The sequence below is a fragment of the Triticum aestivum genome, chromosome 1B, assembly GCF_018294505.1.
Source record: "Triticum aestivum cultivar Chinese Spring chromosome 1B, IWGSC CS RefSeq v2.1, whole genome shotgun sequence".
NCBI classification, from domain to species: Eukaryota; Viridiplantae; Streptophyta; class Magnoliopsida; order Poales; family Poaceae; genus Triticum; species Triticum aestivum.
Genome location: NC_057795.1, coordinates 108,417,866 through 108,438,752, shown reverse-complemented (window position 1 = coordinate 108,438,752; position 20,887 = coordinate 108,417,866). Strand labels below are relative to the sequence as shown.

The 20,887-nt window shown below is 44.2% G+C and overlaps 1 protein-coding gene across 1 annotated transcript in view; it reads right to left on the bottom strand.

Annotated features, from left to right (window-relative positions):
- Positions 1–15,288: 15,288 nt before the first annotated feature.
- LOC123077570 (uncharacterized) overlaps positions 15,289–20,887 on the bottom strand; it is a 128,528-nt gene continuing 122,929 nt past the window's right edge. The window contains exons 3-6 of the mRNA XM_044499862.1: positions 18,093–18,668; positions 17,128–17,240; positions 16,921–17,015; positions 15,289–15,530 (exon numbers count right to left, since the gene is read on the bottom strand). Of these exons, the coding sequence (XP_044355797.1) occupies positions 15,494–15,530; positions 16,921–17,015; positions 17,128–17,240; positions 18,093–18,668 (821 nt within the window). The 3' untranslated portion in view covers positions 15,289–15,493. The remainder of the gene's footprint in view (positions 15,531–16,920; positions 17,016–17,127; positions 17,241–18,092; positions 18,669–20,887) is intronic.

The window sequence follows — 20,887 nt, the reverse complement described above, 5'->3', positions numbered from 1 at the left end:
CCGCCCCGGCGCACCGGCGCCGCTGCCCGCCGTTTCGGCCGCCCCGGCCTCGTCTCCGTCCTCCCCCGTCCTCCGGCAGCTGCGCCGCCCCGTCTCCGGCGACGCCTCGAGCCTCGGCGTCCGTGCGATCCAGATCTGCCTCTGGTTGACTTTCTTCCTCCCCTGAAAATCCCCCAAGTTTTTATCTGTCAGTAATTTTATTGCATGTTCATCGCACCACAACTTTGCACCCATGGCTCCGTTTTGGGCGTGTAGCATACCGAATTGTTCGCCTCGAAGAGTACATCATTTCATCTCATTGCATCATTTTCATTTGGGCTCATCTTGATGCCCGAAATGCTGTTGGAAGAGTGCTTCATAATGTTAGTTTCAGATTCTTATCAGAACATGCACTTTTGTCATTTTTGCCATGATTGATGTGTGCATCCTATGTACTTGATCCCTACATGTGTTTTGAACTATGCCATGCCATCTTTACATAGGTGCTTACCATGTATTTTTGTGATCAATGTGGTGACTAGCACAAGCATGCAAACTAGGCTTCGTGATATTGCTGATTTTAGTCCCTGTTCTGCTGTTATTTTGATGCCATGTAAACATGATGCTACAGAGAGATCCATGCATAATTTGAGATACTTTAGTAAGGGTGTTTTGAATATATGGTTATGCTCTATCCATTCATGCCCCTGTTTGCAATTATGGATTAGTCTAGCATGTCATTTTCGTGCTCTACTTTTGCTTCAAAATGTTTCCTGGCACATTGTTTACATGTTATTCAATTTTGCCAAGGTTGTTGTAGTTGATCCGTGTACGCTATGATGTTGTTCTTGCCATGTATAGCTTATATGTCATGTCTTCTTGATGGATGTATTCTTATTTTATCATGAAATGCTCTGTAGTGAGTGCATCGAGCTCGCGAAGGTGCCTTCGTAATTCTGTCAATGCCATGCTTCGTTTGCTGAATCCGTTAACGAAACTTGCTATGTTCACATGGGTGCCATCATATTTTCTGATCCTTTTTGGCTCATGGTCAGTAAGGGACTTTTGATCTATGCTTTGAGTAGATTCATGCCATGCCTTGTTTTGCTATTATAAGTTCCTGTAGCATGCGGATAACTTGCTCTGAACTTTGCTTCGTGATGCTGTTCATGCCATGTCCTACCTGATATTTTTTGCTCTTTTGCCATGCTTGTTTGAACCTGTTGTGATGTGATTTATGAAGGAAATATGCCCTAGAGGCAATAATAAAGTTATTATTTATTTCCTTATAATCATGATAAATGTTTATTATTCATGCTAGAATTGTATTTTCCGGAAACATAATACATGTGTGAATACATAGACAAACAGAGTGTCACTAGTATGCCTCTACTTGACTAGCTCGTTAATCAAAGATGGTTATGTTTCCTAACCATGAACAATGAGTTGTTATTTGATTAACGAGGTCACATCATTAGTAGAATGATCTGATTGACATGACCCATTCCATTAGCTTAGCACCTGATCGTTTAGTATGTTGCTATTGCTTTCTTCATGACTTATACATGTTCCTATGACTATGAGATTATGCAACTCCCGTTTACCGGAGGAACACTTTGGGTACTACCAAACGTCACAACGTAAATGGGTGATTATAAAGGAGTACTACAGGTGTCTCCAATGGTCGATGTTGGGTTGGCGTATTTCGAGATTAGGATTTGTCACTCCGATTGTCGGAGAGGTATCTCTGGGCCCTCTCGGTAATACACATCACACAAGCCTTGCAAGCATTACAACTAATATGTTAGTTGTGAGATGATGTATTACGGAACGAGTAAAGAGACTTGCCGGTAACGAGATTGAACTAGGTATTGGATACCGACGATCGAATCTCGGGCAAGTAACATACCGATGACAAAGGGAACAACGTATGTTGTTATGCGGTCTGACCGATAAAGATCTTCGTAGAATATGTAGGAGCCAATATGGGCATCCAGGTCCCGCTATTGGTTATTGACCAGAGACGTGTCTCGGTCATGTCTACATTGTTCTCGAACCCGTAGGGTCCGCACGCTTAAGGTTACGATGACAGTTATATTATGAGTTTATGCATTTTGATGTACCGAAGGTTGTTCGGAGTCCCGGATGTGATCACGGACATGACGAGGAGTCTCGAAATGGTCGAGACGTAAAGATTGATATATTGGAAGCCTATGTTTGGACATCGGAAGTGTTCCGGGTGAAATCGGGATTTTACCGGGTTACCGGGAGGTTACCGGAACCCCCCCGGGAGCCATATGGGCCTTCATGGGCCTTAGTGGAAAGGAGAAAGGGGCAGCCCAAGGTGGTTGCGCCTCTTCCCCCTCCCCTAGTCCTATTAGGACTAGGAGAAGGTGGCCGGCCCCCCTCTCTCCCTTCCCCTCCGAGGAATCCTAGTTGGACTAGGATTGGAGGAGGAATCCTACTCCCAGAGGGAGTAGGACTCTCCTGCGCCTCCCTCTTTGGCCGGCCAGCCTCCCCTCCTCTCCTCCTTTATATACGGAGGCAGGGGCACCTCTAAACACACAAGTTGACACAAGTTGATCCACGTGATCAATTCCTTAGCCGTGTGCGGTGCCCCCTGCCACCATATTCCTCGATAATACTGTAGCGGAGTTTAGGCGAAGCCCTGCTGCTGTAGTTCATCAAGATCGTCACCACGCCGTCGTGCTGACGAAACTCTTCCCCGACACTTTGCTGGATCGGAGTCCGGGGATCGTCATCGAGCTGAACGTGTGCCCGAACTCGGAGGTGCCGTAGTTTCGGTGCTTGATCGGTTGGATCGTGAAGACGTACGACTACTTCCTCTACGTCGTGTCATCGCTTCCGCAGTCGGTCTGCGTTGGGTACGTAGACAACACTCTCCTCTCGTTGCTATGCATCACATGATCCTGTGTGCGCGTAGGAAAATTTTTGAAATTACTACGAAACCCAACAATGGTATCAGAGCCTGGTTATTGATGTTGATGTTATATGCACGAGTAGAACACAAGTAAGTTGTGGACGATACAAGTCATACTGCCTACCAGCATGTCATACTTTGGTTCGGCGGTATTGTTGGACGAGACGACCCGGACCAACCTTACGCGTACGCTTACGCGAGACCGGTTCCCTCGACGTGCTTTGCACAGAGATGGCTTGCGGGCGACTGCCTCTCCAACTTTAGTTGAACCAAGTATGGCTACGCCCGGTCCTTGCGAAGGTTAAAACGGAGTCTATTTGACAAACTATCGTTGTGGTTTTGATGCGTAGGTGAGATTGGTTCTTACTTAAGCCCGTAGCAGCCACGTAAAACATGCAACAACAAAGTAGAGGACGTCTAACTTGTTTTTGCAGGGCATGTTGTGATGTGATATGGTCAAAGCATGATGCTAAATTTTATTGTATGAGATGATCATGTTTTGTAACCGAGTTATCGGCAACTGGCAGGAGCCATATGGTTGTCGCTTTATTGTATGCAATGCAATCGCGATGTAATGCTTTACTTTATTACTAAACGGTAGTGATAGTCGTGGAAGCATAAGATTGGCGAGACGACAACGATGCTACGATGGAGATCAAGGTGTCGCGCCGGTGACGATGGTGATCATGACGGTGCTTCGGAGATGGAGATCACAAGCACGAGATGATGATGGCCATATCATATCACTTATATTGATTGCATGTGATGTTTATCTTTTTATGCATCTTATCTTGCTTTGATTGACGGTAGCATTATAAGATGATCTCTCATTAAATTATCAAGAAGTGTTCTCCCTGAGTATGCACCGTTGCCAAAGTTCGTCGTGCCCAGACACCACGTGATGATCGGGTGTGATAAGCTCTACGTCCATCTACAACGGGTGCAAGCCAGTTTTTGCACACACAGAATACTCAGGTTAAACTTGACGAGCCTAGCATATGCAGATATGGCCTCGGAACACGGAGACCGAAAGGTCGAGCGTGAATCGTATAGTAGATATGATCAACATAAACGATGTTCACCATTGAAAACTACTCCATCTCACGTGATGATCGGTTATGGTTTAGTTGATTTGGATCACGTAATCACTTAGAGGATTAGAGGGATGTCTATCTAAGTGGGAGTTCTTAAATAATATGATTAATTGAACTTAAAATTTATCATGAACTTAGTCCCTGATAGTATCTTGCTTGTTTATGTTGATTGTAGATAGATGGCTCGTGCTGTTGTTCCGTTAAATTTTAATGCGTTCCTTGAGAAAGCAAAGTTGAAAGATGATGGTAGCAATTACACGGACTGGGTCCGTAACTTGAGGATTATCCTCATTGCTGCACAGAAGAATTACGTCCTGGAAGCACCGCTGGGTGCCAGGCCTGCTGCTGGAGCAACGCCAGATGTTATGAACGTCTGGCAGAGCAAAGCTGATGACTACTTGATAGTTCAGTGTGCCATGCTTTACGGCTTAGAATCGGGACTTCAACGACGTTTTGAACGTCATGGAGCATATGAGATGTTCCAGGAGTTGAAGTTAATATTTCAAGCAAATGCCCGGATTGAGAGATATGAAATCTCCAATAAGTTCTATAGCTGCAAGATGAAGGAGAACAGTTCTGTCAGTGAGCATATACTCAAAATGTCTGGGTATAATAATCACTTGATTCAATTGGGAGTTAATCTTCCGGATGATTGCGTCATTGACAGAATTCTCCAATCACTGCCACCAAGCTACAAGAGCTTCGTGATGAACTATAATATGCAAGGGATGAACAAGACTATTCCCGAGCTCTTCGCAGTGCTGAAAGCTGCGGAGGTAGAAATCAAGAAGGAGCATCAAGTGTTGATGGTTAACAAGACCACTAGTTTCAAGAAAAAGGGCAAAGGGAAGAAAAAGGGGAACTTCAAAAAGAACGGCAAGCAAGTTGCTGCTCAAGAGAAGAAACCCAAGTCTGGACCTAAGCCTGAAACTGAGTGCTTCTACTGCAAGCAGACTGGTCACTGGAAGCGGAACTGCCCCAAGTATTTGGCGGATAAGAAGGATGGCAAGGTGAACAAAGGTATATGTGATATACATGTTATTGATGTGTACCTTACTAGAGCTCGCAGTAGCACCTGGGTATTTGATACTGGTTCTGTTGCTAATATTTGCAACTCGAAACAGGGACTACAGAATAAGCGGGCACTGGCAAAGGACGAGGTGACGATGCGCGTGGGAAACGGTTCCAAAGTCGATGTGATCGCAGTCGGCACGCTACCTCTACATCTACCTTCGGGATTAATATTAGACCTAAGTAATTGTTATTTGGTGCCAGCGTTGAGCATGAACATTATATCTGGATCTTGTTTAATGCGAGACGGTTATTCATTTAAATCAGAGAATAATGGTTGTTCTATTTATATGAGTAATATCTTTTATGGTCATGCACCCTTGAAGAGTGGTCTATTTTTTATTGAATCTCGATAGTAGTAATACACATATTCATAATGTTGAAGCCAAAAGATGCAGAGTTGATAATGAAAGTGCAACTTATTTGTGGCACTGTCGTTTAGGTCATATCGGTATAAAGCGCATGAAGAAACTCCATACCGATGGACTTTTGGAACCACTTGATTATGAATCACTTGGTACTTGCGAACCGTGCCTCTTGGGCAAGATGACTAAAACACCGTTCTCCGGTACTATGGAGAGAGCAACAGATTTGTTGGAAATCATACATACCGATGTATGTGGCCCGATGAATATTGAGGCTCGTGGCGGATATCGTTATTTTCTCACCTTCACAGATGATTTAAGCAGATATGGGTATATTTACTTAATGAAACATAAGTCTGAAACATTTGAAAAGTTCAAAGAATTTCAGAGTGAAGTTGAAAATCATCGTAACAAGAAAATAAAGTTTCTACGATCTGATCGTGGAGGAGAATATTTGAGTTACGAGTTTGGTGTACATTTGAAAAATTGTGGAATAGTTTCGCAACTCACGCCACCCGGAACACCACAACGTAATGGTGTGTCCGAACGTCGTAATCGTACTTTACTAGATATGGTGCGATCTATGATGTCTCTTACTGATTTACCGCTATCATTTTGGGGATATGCTTTAGAGACGGCCGCATTCACGTTAAATAGGGCACCATCTAAATCCGTTGAGACGACGCCTTATGAACTGTGGTTTGGCAAGAAACCAAAGTTGTCGTTTCTTAAAGTTTGGGGCTGCGATGCTTATGTGAAAAAACTTCAACCTGATAAGCTCGAACCCAAATCGGAGAAATGTGTCTTCATAGGATACCCAAAGGAAACTGTTGGGTACACCTTCTATCACAGATCCGAAGGCAAAACATTCGTTGCTAAGAATGGATCATTTCTAGAGAAGGAGTTTCTCTCGAAAGAAGTGAGTGGGAGGAAAGTAGAACTTGACGAGGTAACTGTACCTGCTCCCTTACTGGAAAGTAGTTCATCACAGAAAACTGTTTCAGTGACACCTACACCAGTTAGTGAGGAAGCCAATGATAATGATCATGAAACTTCAGATCAAGATACTACTGAACTTCGTAGATCAACCAGAGTAAGATCCGCACCAGAGTGGTACGGTAATCCTGTTCTGGAGGTCATGCTACTAGATCATCATGAACCTACGAACTATGAAGAAGCGATGATGAGCCCAGATTCCGCAAAGTGGCTAGAAGCCATGAAATCTGAGATGGGATCCATGTATGAGAACAAAGTATGGACTTTGGTTGACTTGCCCGATGATCGGCAAGCGATTGAGAATAAATGGATCTTTAAGAAGAAGACTGACGCTGATGGTAATGTTACTGTCTACAAAGCTCGACTTGTCGCAAAAAGGTTTTCGGCAAGTTCAAGGAATTGACTACGATGAGACCTTCTCACCCGTAGCGATGCTTAAGTCCGTCCGAATCATGTTAGCAATTGCCGCATTTTATGATTATGAAATTTGGCAAATGGATGTCAAAACTGCATTCCTGAATGGATTCCTGGAAGAAGAGTTGTATATGATGCAACCAGAAGGTTTTGTCGATCCAAAGGGAGCTAACAAAGTGTGCAAGCTCCAGCGATCCATTTATGGACTGGTGCAAGCCTCTCGGAGTTGGAATAAACATTTTGATAGTGTGATCAAAGCATTTGGTTTTATACAGACTATCGGAGAAGCCTGTATTTACAAGAAAGTGAGTGGGAGCTCTGTAGCATTTCTGATATTATATGTGGATGACATATTACTGATTGGAAATGATATAGAATTTCTGGATAGCATAAAGGGATACTTGTATAAAAGTTTTTCAATGAAAGACCTCGGTGAAGCTGCTTACATATTAGGCATTAAGATCTATAGAGACAGATCAAGACGCTTAATTGGACTTTCACAGAGCACATACCTTGACAAAATTTTGAAGAAATTCAAAATGGATCAAGCAAAGAAAGGGTTCTTGCCTGTGTTACAAGGTGTGAAATTGAGTAAGACTCAAAGCCCGACCACTGCAGAAGATAGAGAGAATATGAAAGATGTTCCCTATGCATCAGCCATAGGCTCTATCATGTATGCAATGTTGTGTACCAGACCTGATGTGTGCCTTGCTATAAGTTTAGCAGGGAGGTACCAAAGTAATCCAGGAATGGATCACTGGACAGCGGTCAAGAACATCCTGAAATACCTGAAAAGGACTAAGGATATGTTTCTCGTATATGGAAGTGACAAAGAGCTCATCGTAAAAGGTTACGTTGATGCAAGCTTTGACATTGATCCGGACGATTCTAAATCGCAAACCGGATACGTGTTTACATTAAACGGTGGAGCTGTCAGTTGGTGCAGTTCTAAACAAAGCGTCGTAGCGGGATCTACATGTGAAGCGGAATACATAGCTGCTTCGGAAGCAGCAAATGAAGGAGTCTGGATGAAGGAGTTCATATCCGATCTAGGTGTCATACCTAGTGCATCGGGTCCAATGAAAATCTTTTGTGACAATACTGGTGCAATTGCCTTGGCAAAGGAATCCAGATTTCACAAAAGGACCAAACACATCAAGAGACGCTTCAACTCCATCCGGGATCTAGTCCAGGTGGGAGACATAGAGATTTGCAAGATACATACGGATCTGAATGTTGCAGACCCGTTGACTAAGCCTCTTCCACGAGCAAAACATGATCAGCACCAAAGCTCCATGGGTGTTTACAGTGTAATCTAGATTATTGACTCTAGTGCAAGTGGGAGACTGAAGGAAATATGCCCTAGAGGCAATAATAAAGTTATTATTTATTTCCTTATAATCATGATAAATGTTTATTATTCATGCTAGAATTGTATTTACCGGAAACATAATACATGTGTGAATACATAGACAAACAAAGTGTCACTAGTATGCCTCTACTAGACTAGCTCGTTAATCAAAGATGGTTATGTTTCCTAACCATGAACAATGAGTTGTTATTTGATTAACGAGGTCACATCATTAGTAGAATGATCTGATTGACATGACCCATTCCATTAGCTTAGCACCCGATCGTTTAGTATGTTGCTATTGCTTTCTTCATGACTTATACATGTTCCTATGACTATGAGATTATGCAACTCCCGTTTACCGGAGGAACACTTTGGGTACTACCAAACGTCACAACGTAACTGGGTGATTATAAAGGAGTACTACAGGTGTCTCCAATGGTCGATGTTGGGTTGGCGTATTTCGAGATTAGGATTTGTCACTCCGATTGTCGGAGATGTATCTCTGGGCCCTCTCGGTAATACACATCACATAAGCCTTGCAAGCATTGCAACTAATATGTTAGTTGTGAGATGATGTATTACGGAACGAGTAAAGAGACTTGCCGGTAACGAGATTGAACTAGGTATTGGATACCGACGATCGAATCTCGGGCAAGTAACATACCGATGACAAAGGGAACAACGTATGTTGTTATGCGGTCTGACCGATAAAGATCTTCGTAGAATATGTAGGAGCCAATATGGGCATCCAGGTCCCGCTATTGGTTATTGACCAGAGACGTGTCTCGGTCATGTCTACATTGTTCTCGAACCCGTAGGGTCCGCACGCTTAAGGTTACGATGACAGTTATATTATGAGTTTATGCATTTTGATGTACCGAAGGTTGTTCGGAGTCCCGGATGTGATCACGGACATGACGAGGAGTCTCGAAATGGTCGAGACGTAAAGATTGATATATTGGAAGCCTATGTTTGGACATCGGAAGTGTTCCGGGTGAAATCGGGATTTTACCGGGTTACCGGGAGGTTACCGGAACCCCCCCGGGAGCCATATGGGCCTTCATGGGCCTTAGTGGAAAGGAGAAAGGGGCAGCCCAAGGTGGTTGCGCCTCTTCCCCCTCCCCTAGTCCTATTAGGACTAGGAGAAGGTGGCCGGCCCCCCTCTCTCCCTTCCCCTCCGAGGAATCCTAGTTGGACTAGGATTGGAGGAGGAATCCTACTCCCAGAGGGAGTAGGACTCTCCTGCGCCTCCCTCTTTGGCCGGCCAGCCTCCCCTCCTCTCCTCCTTTATATACGGAGGCAGGGGCACCTCTAAACACACAAGTTGACACAAGTTGATCCACGTGATCAATTCCTTAGCCGTGTGCGGTGCCCCCTGCCACCATATTCCTCGATAATACTGTAGCGGAGTTTAGGCGAAGCCCTGCTGCTGTAGTTCATCAAGATCGTCACCACGCCGTCATGCTGACGAAACTCTTCCCCGGCACTTTACTGGATCGGAGTCCGGGGATCGTCATCGAGCTGAACGTGTGCTCGAACTCGGAGGTGTCGTAGTTTCGGTGCTTGATCGGTTGGATCGTGAAGACGTACGACTACTTCCTCTACGTCGTGTCATCGCTTCCGTAGTTGGTCTGCGTTGGGTACGTAGACAACACTCTCCTCTCGTTGCTATGCATCACATGATCCTGTGTGCGCGTAGGAAAATTTTTGATATTACTACGAAACCCAACAATTTAGCCGTAGCTCAGTGTTCCTCTTTTGTTAAGCATCTCCTGTAAATCACTGCCATATGCTTTGTTTTTATGTTGGGGTGCTGTAGCATAGTTTCTTGTTGCATGCTAAGTAGCATCGTGCTGTTAATCGCAGCTTTGTGCCATTCTTGTCTTGCTTGCCATTTGCAAACCGTGCATCCGTTTCCGGTGATCCTTATATCGATTTCAACCGAAATCATCTCATCTTTCCAGCGGCATACTTGGTTTGCCGAGTTGATGCCTTGTTCATCATTTTTCCTCCCGGAGCACGCATATGCATTGCATATCACATCTCGCATATCATGACATGTATTGCATCTTGTTGCTTGTGCATTGCACCGTGATTTATTGTGGTTCCTTTGCTTGTGTTCTTGCTTTGGGTAGAGCCGGGAGACGAGTACGTGCACGAGGAACCTGTTGAGTACGCTAACGAGGATCAAGCCTTCGACAACTCTGAGAACCTTGCAGGCAAGATGACCATACCTTCGATATCACTTCTATCTTTGCTTGCTAGCACTCGCTCTATCGCTATGTTAGCTCTACCTGCCATTGTTTATCATGCCTCCCTATTGCCATGTCAAACCTCTAACCATCCTGTCCTAGCAAACCGTTGTTTGGCTATGTCACCGCTTTTGCTCAGCCCCTCTTATAGCGTTGCTAGTTGCAGGTGAAGATGAAGTTTGTTCCTGGTCGGAACATGGAGATTTTGGGATATCACAATATCTCTTGTTTAATTAATGCACCTTATATACTTGGTAAAGGGTGGAAGGCTCGGCCTTATGCCTGGTGACTTGTTCCACTCTTGCCGCCCTAGTTTCCGTCATACCGGTGTTATGTTCCTTGATTTTGCGTTCCTTACACGGTTGGGTGATTTATGGGACCCCCTTGACAGTTCGCTTTGAATAAAACTCCTCCAGCAAGGCCCAAACTTGGTTTTACCATTTGCCACCTAAGCCTTTTTCCCTTGGGTTTTCGCGAGCCCGAGGGTCATCTTTATTTACCCCCCCCCCCCCGGGCCAGTGCTCCTTCGAGTGTTGGTCCAACCTGAGCGATGTCCGCCGCCCCTTGGGCAACCAGGGTCTATGCCAACCCGATGTCTGGCTCATCCCGTGTGCCCTGAGAACGAGATATGTGCAGCTCCTATCGGGATTTGTCGGCACTTCGGGCGGCTTTGCTGGTCTTGTTTTACCATTGTCGAAATGTTTTGCGAACCAGGATTCCGAGGCTGATCGGGTCTTCCCGGGAGAAGGTATATCCTTCATTGACCGTGAGAGCTTGTGATGGGCTAAGTTGGGACACCCCTGCAGGATATATTATCTTTCGAAAGCCGTGCCCGCGGTTATGAGGCAGATGGGAATTTGTTAATGTCCGGTTGTAGATAACTTGACACTTGACTTCATTAAAATACATCAACCGTGTGTGTAGCCGTGATGGTCTCTTCTCGGCGGAGTCCGGGAAGTGAACACGGTTTGAGTTATGCTTGGCGTAAGTAGTTTCAGGATCACTTCTTTATTGCTTCTAGCTTCTCCACCGTTGCGTTGCTTCTTTTCTCGCTCTCACTTGCGTATGTTAGCCACCATATATGCTTAGTGTTTGCTGCAGCTCCACCATATTACCCCTTTTTCCTACCTATGAGCTTAAATAGTCTTAATCTCGCGGGTGTGAGATTGCTGAGTCCTCGTGACTCACAGATTCTACCAAAACAGATGTAGGTGCCGAGGATACCAGCGCAGATGGCGCAACTGAGCTGAAGTGGGAGTTTGATGAGGCCCTTGGTCGTTACTATGTATCATTTCCAGATGATCAGTAGAGGAGCCCAGTCGGGACGATCGGGGATCTAGCATTTGGGGTTGTCTTCTTTTCATTTGAATTTGACCGTAGCCGGTCTATGAGTGTATTTGAATGATGTATGATCTTAATTATGTATTGTGTGAAGTGGCGATTGTAAGCCAACTCTCTTTATCCCATTCTTGTTCATTACATGGGATTGTGTGAAGATGACCCTTCTTGCGACAAAACCACTATGCGGTTATGCCTCTAAGTCATGCTTCGACACGTGGGAGATATAGCCGCATCGTGGGTGTTACATTTGTCCAGGCTTATCCTTTGCTACATAAAGGATTGGGCCACCTTGCTGCACTTTATTTACTTTATTTACTTTTTGCTCGTTACTATTTATCTTATCACAAAACTATCTATCACCTACTATTTCAGTGCTTGCAGAGAAAATCTTACTGAAAATCGCTTATCATTTCCTTCTGCTCCTCGTTGGGTTCAACACTCTTACTTATCGAAAAGACTACGATAGATCCCCTACGCTTGTGGGTCATCACAGCGTGGGCGCGAAGCACAGCGCGGACGTTGGCAGCGAGCGCATATGCCCATCATTAAAATTGAGCTTCTCGAGCTGATCTATGGCGGGGGATCGGAACCACTCGTCAAGATTGGCTTGGTCCTTGCCATTGGAGTGGAACTTGCCCGTGATAAGGCCTCTGATTGGGCCATGGTGACTGCCGAGGATCTGGGAGAACGCATCCAAGCTTTTGTGATAGCCATGGCAGAGCTCGTGGGCGTCGAGGAGGTCGACAGGGGTGAGGAGCCATAGGGGGCGCCACCGCCGGGAAAGGGCGGCTGTCCTCGCCCCATATTTGATTGGGAGGAGGGATATGATGACTCTCAACATATCATCAGGGAGGTTGCTGATGAAGTCTAGGCTTGCTGGAGTCGCTTGCGGTTCTTTCTCGACCCGCCTCCGCTTCTTGGCAGCCTCGTTCTCCACCTCGTCGGCGGCGACGGAAACCTCTATCTCCATATTCACGTCGTGCTCCGGTGCACTTTGAGGACTGAGAGCGGCGTCGAGGATGCGGACGAAGAGAGAGGATTGTGTGTGTGGCGAGGATGGGGGTGCGACCGCTCGGCGCGCCATTAATACAGACCAGTGGGAGCGAGGCGGGTGGCGGTCAAAGGCTGTCTCGCTTCCTAGTGAGCCTGCACGGCGGACTTCTGGCATTCCTATACCATCATTTCACGGAGCGAGGTGGGCGGCGGTCAAAGGGCTGGCTCGCCTCCCGGCGAGCCTGCGCGGCGGATGGCTGGCACACCTACCGTCATTTCACACAGCTACTAGCATGCCCCATACGGTGAGTGCATAGCGAACATGCGCATGAATTAGATAGTGGTAGTGATTTTAGTTGCAAAAATTAGATATTGCTAGTGACTTTTAGCCGCATATTTTGACAAATCGTAGTGTCTCGTGGCTTAGCGTTGAAGTCTGGCTTTAATTTGCATACCGTAATCAATCTGAACCGTTTGCGGTGAAGAGATGCACAAATCCTGCTTTCAACAGCTCGCACGCTTCGCGGTGAGCCTCTCAGTCAGCATGCGCACCGGACTGCGCTCACACGCCTCCCATTCAGTCAAACAGCTGTCCGCATGGCACCTCCTATAGCCATTAAAACCAAGACACGTGGTGTCACGTAAATGGTTAATAGAACGCACACGATTTGAATTATACAAACGTTTGAGATATTAAAGTGGCAGTTATTTGTTTCAAAATGCCTTTGTTGGCTGTTATTCGAGTGCGCCTTCTCTCAAAATGGACAACAAAAACACCACAACATGTCGGGCGCCATTCCATGATAGCATGACAAGTTTCATGAATTTCGCATTTGTTCTGGATTTACTAGAATTAAAAAACAAAGTATCTTAATGTTTTGCCGGCAATCAACGTTGCCCTGGTGTTTGAAATTCATTCTCATTTCTTGCATGGGGCCTAAGCATGCACCCAAGGACACAAATTTAATTTTCCAACCAATTTATATGCACTGGAGCATGTGCATTTAGTTCAAATTTGAATTATGCACATAAATGCATTGAAAACTCAATTAATGCATAAAAATGTCCAAATGAACCCCCAAAAATCCCAAAAATTGACACAACACTCATGTTGTTCTCTATTGACACTAGAAAAATTTTGAAAGCAATAAGAGGCAGCGGATATCATTTCGTCCCCAAAGGTAGGACGTTACCTACCAAAACCATCAGGCTTGTTGTGATAAGCTTTGGTTTGTGAGAAGCATATCCCCAAACCTGCCCCAAATGGGACAAAAAAAATAACCACGGTATGTTGATGCTGCTCCATGATAGCATGCCAATTTTCATGAATTTCAGACGAGTTTTGGATTTATTAGAATTTAAAAACAAGAAATCTCAATGTCTGCAGCCGAGTGACGGTGCAGAGTGTCTGACATTTGTTCCCATTTCCTGCATGGGACCTAAGCATGCAACCAAGGACACAGATTTGAATTTTCAACCAATTTATATGCATTAGAGCATGTGCCTGTAGTTCAAATTTGAATTATGCACATGAATGCATAGAAAACTCAGTTAATGAATAAAAATGTCCAAACAAACCTCGAAAAATCCCAAAAATTGACACAACACTCGTGTTGTTCTATGTTGACACTACAAATTTTTTGAAAGCAATAAGAGGCAACGGATATTGTTTCGTCCCCAAAGGTGAGACGTTCCCTACCGAAACCATCAGGCTTGTTGTGAGAAGCTCTGGTTTATGAGAAGCATATCCCCAAACCTGCCCAAAATGGGACAAAAAAATTACCATGGCATGTTGATGCCGCTCCATGATAGCATGCCAAGTTTCATGAATTTCAGACGAGTTTTGTATTTACTAGAATTTAAATACCAGGTATCTCATTGTTTGCGGCCGAGTGATGGTGGCTGGATGTTTGACATTCATTCTCATTTCTGGCATGGGACCTATTTAAGCATGCAACCAAGGACACAGATTTGAATTTTCAACCAATTTATATGCATTAGAGCATGTCCCTATGGTCAAAAGCTGACGGTCGTAAACTGAAATTCATGACCTTCTTTGTGATATGTAAAAGGTCGTTGGTTCTTTTGACCAATTTTTTGGTCACTAGCAGCCTCCCCAGGCCACGTAGGATCCAGCGTGGCAAACTAGCATGGATAAGAATCAGCCCGGTCCAATTCGATGTTTATATGGGCCGATCTCATTAATTCAGCCCATTTATATATATTTTTCATGACGATTTTTAAAAGCTACATGGGCCTAGCACAACTATTCGGCCTTTTTATTTTCTGGGTCATGGCCTTATGGCCTTTTTGGCTCAACAATTATGTTTTTTTAAAGACAGATCCAGTAGTTAGATGGGTCCCAATTGAGTGGGTCCCAATGGTGAGGGTCATATTCTTCAGATTTCAATTTTATCCCAATGGTGAGGGTCATATTCTTCAGATTTCAATTTTCTAGTAAATAAAAACAAATATTTAAATCAAAACATACTAAAAATAGAAGTAATACTTCAAACAGATCAAACAACCAAATATGGTACATTACAATCAAACATAGTTCACACCACGTTTATAATCGAACATACTTCACATCAGGTTTACAACCACCAAGAACACAGCCAAATATCAAAATATAACTATCTATAAAAGTATAACTAGCTCCAATGAGCTAGAACTAAATGCTTCTTCACTTTTCATCCTGGAGCTTGCGACATGAACAAATGCCAGCATCTACATGTTATAGAACAGAATGGTTAGGAACAAAATAAAAGCAATCAATGAAACAGAACAGGACTGCACCAATAATATCACAGGAAGTTCCATATGAGCTAGAATATGGCCAACTGCACTATGCACTGCTCACACATGGATATATGCCTACTAACATCAACATACTGATCTAATACAGAGCAGAGGCATCATGCATACCCTAAGGATATACATACAGATGGTAGGTTGAACAGATACATGAAAAGGCAAATTAAGTAACTCCACATTGGCACATCACGTTATTCAAGATGATGTGCTGCATATGCAAAATAAATCCAGAAACTATAACAGGGAACAAACATGATTGCTTTATTCCTTTTGGATTTAAACAGGAATATGGTGTCCACCTTATACTACAACATCATCATCAGGATTAAAACAACACATTTATAGTCAAGAGTGCTGAATGAGACAAATGTCAATTGAAACCAACTAGAGCAGGTGAGCCAGGGATAAGTAGCAGCAGGAAAATAATGGTACATTCACAACTTCAGTTTAGGTAAATATCACCACATGTATCAGTATACAAGCAGCAATAGTATCATCGAGCACTGCAAAATAGCAGCTTGACCGATATAATTCATAGCTCTGAAGAAAGAAAGAAAGAAAGAACAGGTTCAGCTAGCTATGTATTCATAGTTGAAAGCTAAGCAATTTGTTTGTTTATGCTGTAACTGACAGACCTAGTACAAGAAACAAGCAAAGTGAAACAGTATTGACTAATTCAATGGCAATACAAGCTAAGCTACTTAGCTAGTAGGTGACCATCCAATCCATGATGCAGTAGCAGGTGCAAATATGATATGATGTGAAGAAGAAGCTAGCTGGAGAGATTGGGGATGAAACCAAAATCACAAACCATTGTCGGACCTCACATCACCACTGTTTTATCGTTTTATAAGCAACTGGAAACTATGCAGAGCAGAGCAGACCGGACAGTAAAAGAATTATCAAGCAGAGCAAAAACAGCAGCGTGCCCATCAACTCATAGCCCTGAAGAAAGAAAGAACCAATAGCTAATAAAATACATAGCTACTACAGTTCAGATTTTGATAATAAAACTGACATGTGTAATCATATAGCTAATAAAATACATGGCACAATATGAGTACATCTCCAAACAGCTAATAAATCCCATAGTACCACAAGGACCTGCACTGTAGTATATCTTGCAATGCAGGTTTTTCACTGAACAGTAACATCCCCTACATAGTAGTAACCAGGGAATTAATTGACGATTGGTAGAGCAAAACTAAATTACAAGCACTACTCGTAGTAGCACCTGCAACAGTTTTTGACTGAACATAAGATTGCTTATATTGAAATAACACAGACTAAGAACTAAGGTTACTTTGTTGTAACTCTCTCTGTCATGTTATGCCAGGTGTAATGTGACATCACAATACCACAGAAGAATACAGTGACGATACCACTCAAATCTAGCAGCTGCAAAGATCAGATAAACAGGGTGAGTTCTTTGATTTAGACTACTACTTGTAGTGTAAGTTTCTATGTTGTATCCTGATAATAACTGGACCCAGACTTGATCTCTGCATACCTTCTTATTCACCTGGTATCTGATGATTCGCCGCTTCGCTTGCATCGTCCGCCCCCTTATCTCGACCAATGACTTGCTGTCGGAGTTTGACTTGGTTTTGAGAGCCTGGTTCCCTACAATCAAAACAATGCAGCAACACGTGAGACAGACTCCTGGTGTGTCTGATTTGGGTATGATCAATCTCCTTCTGAATTGAACTCTAAAGCAATATAGTTATATGTTGGACCACTCTAGTTTGGAAGACGAGAAAAATCTTAGGAATTCTGGAGCAGAGAAAAACAGCTGCACACAGATGGACAGGTGATGTTTCTCTTCTCTAAAGAATTTACTGAGATGATGGAGCAATGAGTTGAGTCCAATTCCTACACGGCCATGTACCTGTTCAAAAAAGAAAACTACGCCTATCTGTGACATACATTCCCAAACAGCCTAGCAAAGCGAGGCAAACAAGCTGTGGATCCTAATTATATAGCCGAGAACTAACAAAATTTGCTCACGTAATATGTGAAACACACACATATTCGTTTGCACATCCAAAGTGTGTCACGTACTGGAGATGCCTCTGACCGAGAAGTGCAAATCAGAATCACGTATGGAAGGACACTCCCATCAGCACGTTTGATATTCAAAAATAATATCATCACGTTTGTTGTACTGACACACAATCATTTTCCAATTTTATCTCAAAACCAATCAACACAAGCTAGCCACGCTACACATCCCAGCTAATTGCAACTTGGCGTTGTAAGCAATAATCGGCAAGCCTTTGCTGTGACTCAGCCCTCCGTCGACAGAACAGCAAACGTTTTAGTAGCTTTTGACCAACCAAGACATACTGCATAGAACAAAACATGGTAGGAGATACTGCAGAAAGTAAAGCTGCCTCTGCATCTGCGTACAACGCTAGATCCATCTTAACTCGCGGGAACAAGCACACATCTAAAATCGATAAAGCCGGGATATACCTCGGGTGCCGTCGCGGAAGGCCTTGGCGACGCGCTTGGGCATCCTGCGCATCCCCTCTCGGCGGTCGTCCTCGCCGAGCACCGCCAGCAGCGCGCGCACCGTCTTGGCGTGGTAGGGCCCGTAGAGGTACTTGGCGTGGAAGTCGTAGAGGAAGAGCACAGCGCCACGCCTGATCGGGGAGACGGCGTCCAGCTTCCCCCGCGGCAGACCCAGCACCCTGTAACTGAAGCACTCGGGCTTGGTCTCGCCGCTGCACATGAAGATATACCCCGCCGGCAGCGGCGGGACGCTGTCTTCAGGGGGTTCTGCCGCCGGCTGAGGCCCCGGGCTCTTGCGCGCCGGAGGGGGGAGGCGTCCGTCGCCATGGACATGGAGGCGGAGCAGGGGAGAGTGGGCTAGGGCTTTGGATCTCCATCTGGATCGGGGAGACGAGGTGGATGGCGGCGCGATGCGGGAGGGCGAGGGGAGGGAAGGGATCGTGGTGGGTGGGTGGGAGACGAGGGCAGGGGGATAGATGGTGGGCAGGGGGTGGATGGATGGATGGATGGCCGCCACGTCATTGATCCGGGTCAGAGCTAGTTCCACCAATGAGAATAAAGAACAACAAATTGTGTTTTCATTTTTGTTTTTCTTCTACTTTTTCACATTAATAGGTACTAGTCGTGAACCCGTGCAGTTGCACGGGTTAGTGTTTGACTAATATTCTGGTTAAATTATTATGTTTGAACTCGAGGGATTAACCACTTTCATCCTTATAGGGCCACTATGGAATCATAATGGGAAGATAAAGCAAATAAAAACCATGTTCTCAGGTACAATGTTAATACCATGCAATTTGTGTGCCGCAAAGTATTTTAATGGAATTACACAAATACTTTTCATATACTATTGTGAAATTCCTTTTCCTTTTGTACCTCGTTTACCATCCATATAGTTTGACACTTCCGTTACAATAACTATACAACAGTTACTTATTTGTTGTTTAAACGCAAAAATTAGCACCAAAAAAGTTAGATGGCAGCATCGGTATAAATAGCGATCACATTAGTTGCTCTCCCATAAGGCCAACTAGAACAGGAAGGTGTGCGTTGCCACATCCGTCCATCTTTGAGAAATGAATAATAGAAATGGTTGAATTTTGTGATTGTAAAAACATTTCATAACTTTTGGATAGTTCATATTACATCATTCACATATGAAAGTTGAAAACCAGTTAATTTAATACATTGTGGACATATAGAAGAACTCATATTTGCGCCGAGAACAATTTGGAGTTTTTTGTAGGCAGAGTGATTAACATGACTTGAAAATGATAATGTGAAGATAGTTCTCCTGTTTTATGAGCTTATAATTCTTTTTCAGCAACAAAAGATGGATGTGGTCCAATTCTTGTACCTGAACACATGATCAAAAACCAAAAGGCTGCAAGTATGTTGATTATTGTAAAATGGTAATTTGACCAGATTTGTCGATAATTCAGCTCAATATAATGAAGTTCCAATGAAAAAACATATCATACATAATGCACACAATTACGTGCATCTTATGAATAAATAAATCAGGAAATAATAATTACATTATCTCTTGCACATACAGCTAGACTAACGAAAAGTCTCATATAACAGTCAATTGAATTGTGTGCATTGAATGATTCTTTTGTCGGTGAAGTCCAAAGCAGAAGACATTTATCTTTTTTCAGTTCACTACAAAACACAATTATTTAGATAATTAGTAACCAAGAATTCAGGGATGCTTCATATGAACATCTTGTAAGCACAAGACGCTCACATTCTAGTGTCAAAGGCATGTACTGACAACAATTGGGAATACATGGAACAATATTTATAGGATTAATTTGCCATTGAAGATGTCGGTACACAGTACCAAAGTAGCAATTGACATGACCATACTTTCCGGGTTTAGATGTTAAAACATAAATGTTAGTTTCAAAAGCACATGATCAGAAAACAATGAGGACAAACAATATGACCATCAGCAAAATAATGAACAGAGAATAAAGGCTAATATATGCAGTTCATCCGCTTCACATGCAACCAATTGATCCTTGTGAAAGGGGATTAATGTTGGGTTTCGTAGTAATTTCAAAAAATTTCCTACGCGCACACAGGATCATGTGATGCATAGCAACGAGAGGAGAGTGTTGTCTACGTACCCAACGCAGACCGACTGCGGAAGCGATGACACGACGTAGAGGAAGTAGTCGTACGTCTTCACGATCCAACCGATCAAGCACCGAAACTACGGCACCTCCGAGTTCGAGCACACGTTCAGCTCGATGACGATCCCCGGACTCCGATCCAGCAAAGTGTCGGGGAAGAGTTTCGTCAGCACGACGGCGTGGTGACGATCTTGATGAACTACAGCAGCAGGGCTTCGCCTAAACTCCGCTACAGTATTATCGAGGAATATGGTGGCAGGGGGCACCGCACACGGCTAAGGAATCGATCACGTGGATCAACTTGTGTCAACTTGTGTGTTTAGAGGTGCCCCTGCCTCCGTATATAAAGGAGCCAAGGGGGGAGGAGGCGCCGGCCAGGAGGAGGTGGCGCAGGAGGAGTCCTACTCCTACCGGGAGTAGGACTCCCCCTCCAATCCTATTCCAACTAGGATTCCCAAGGGGGAAAGAGGGAGAGGGGTGGCCGGCCACCTCTCCTAGTCCTAATAGGACTAGGGGAAGGGGGGAGGCGCGCAGCCCCCTTGGGCTGCCCCTTTCTCCTTTCCACTAAGGCCCATGATGGCCCATATGGCTCCCGGGGGGTTCCGGTAACCTCCC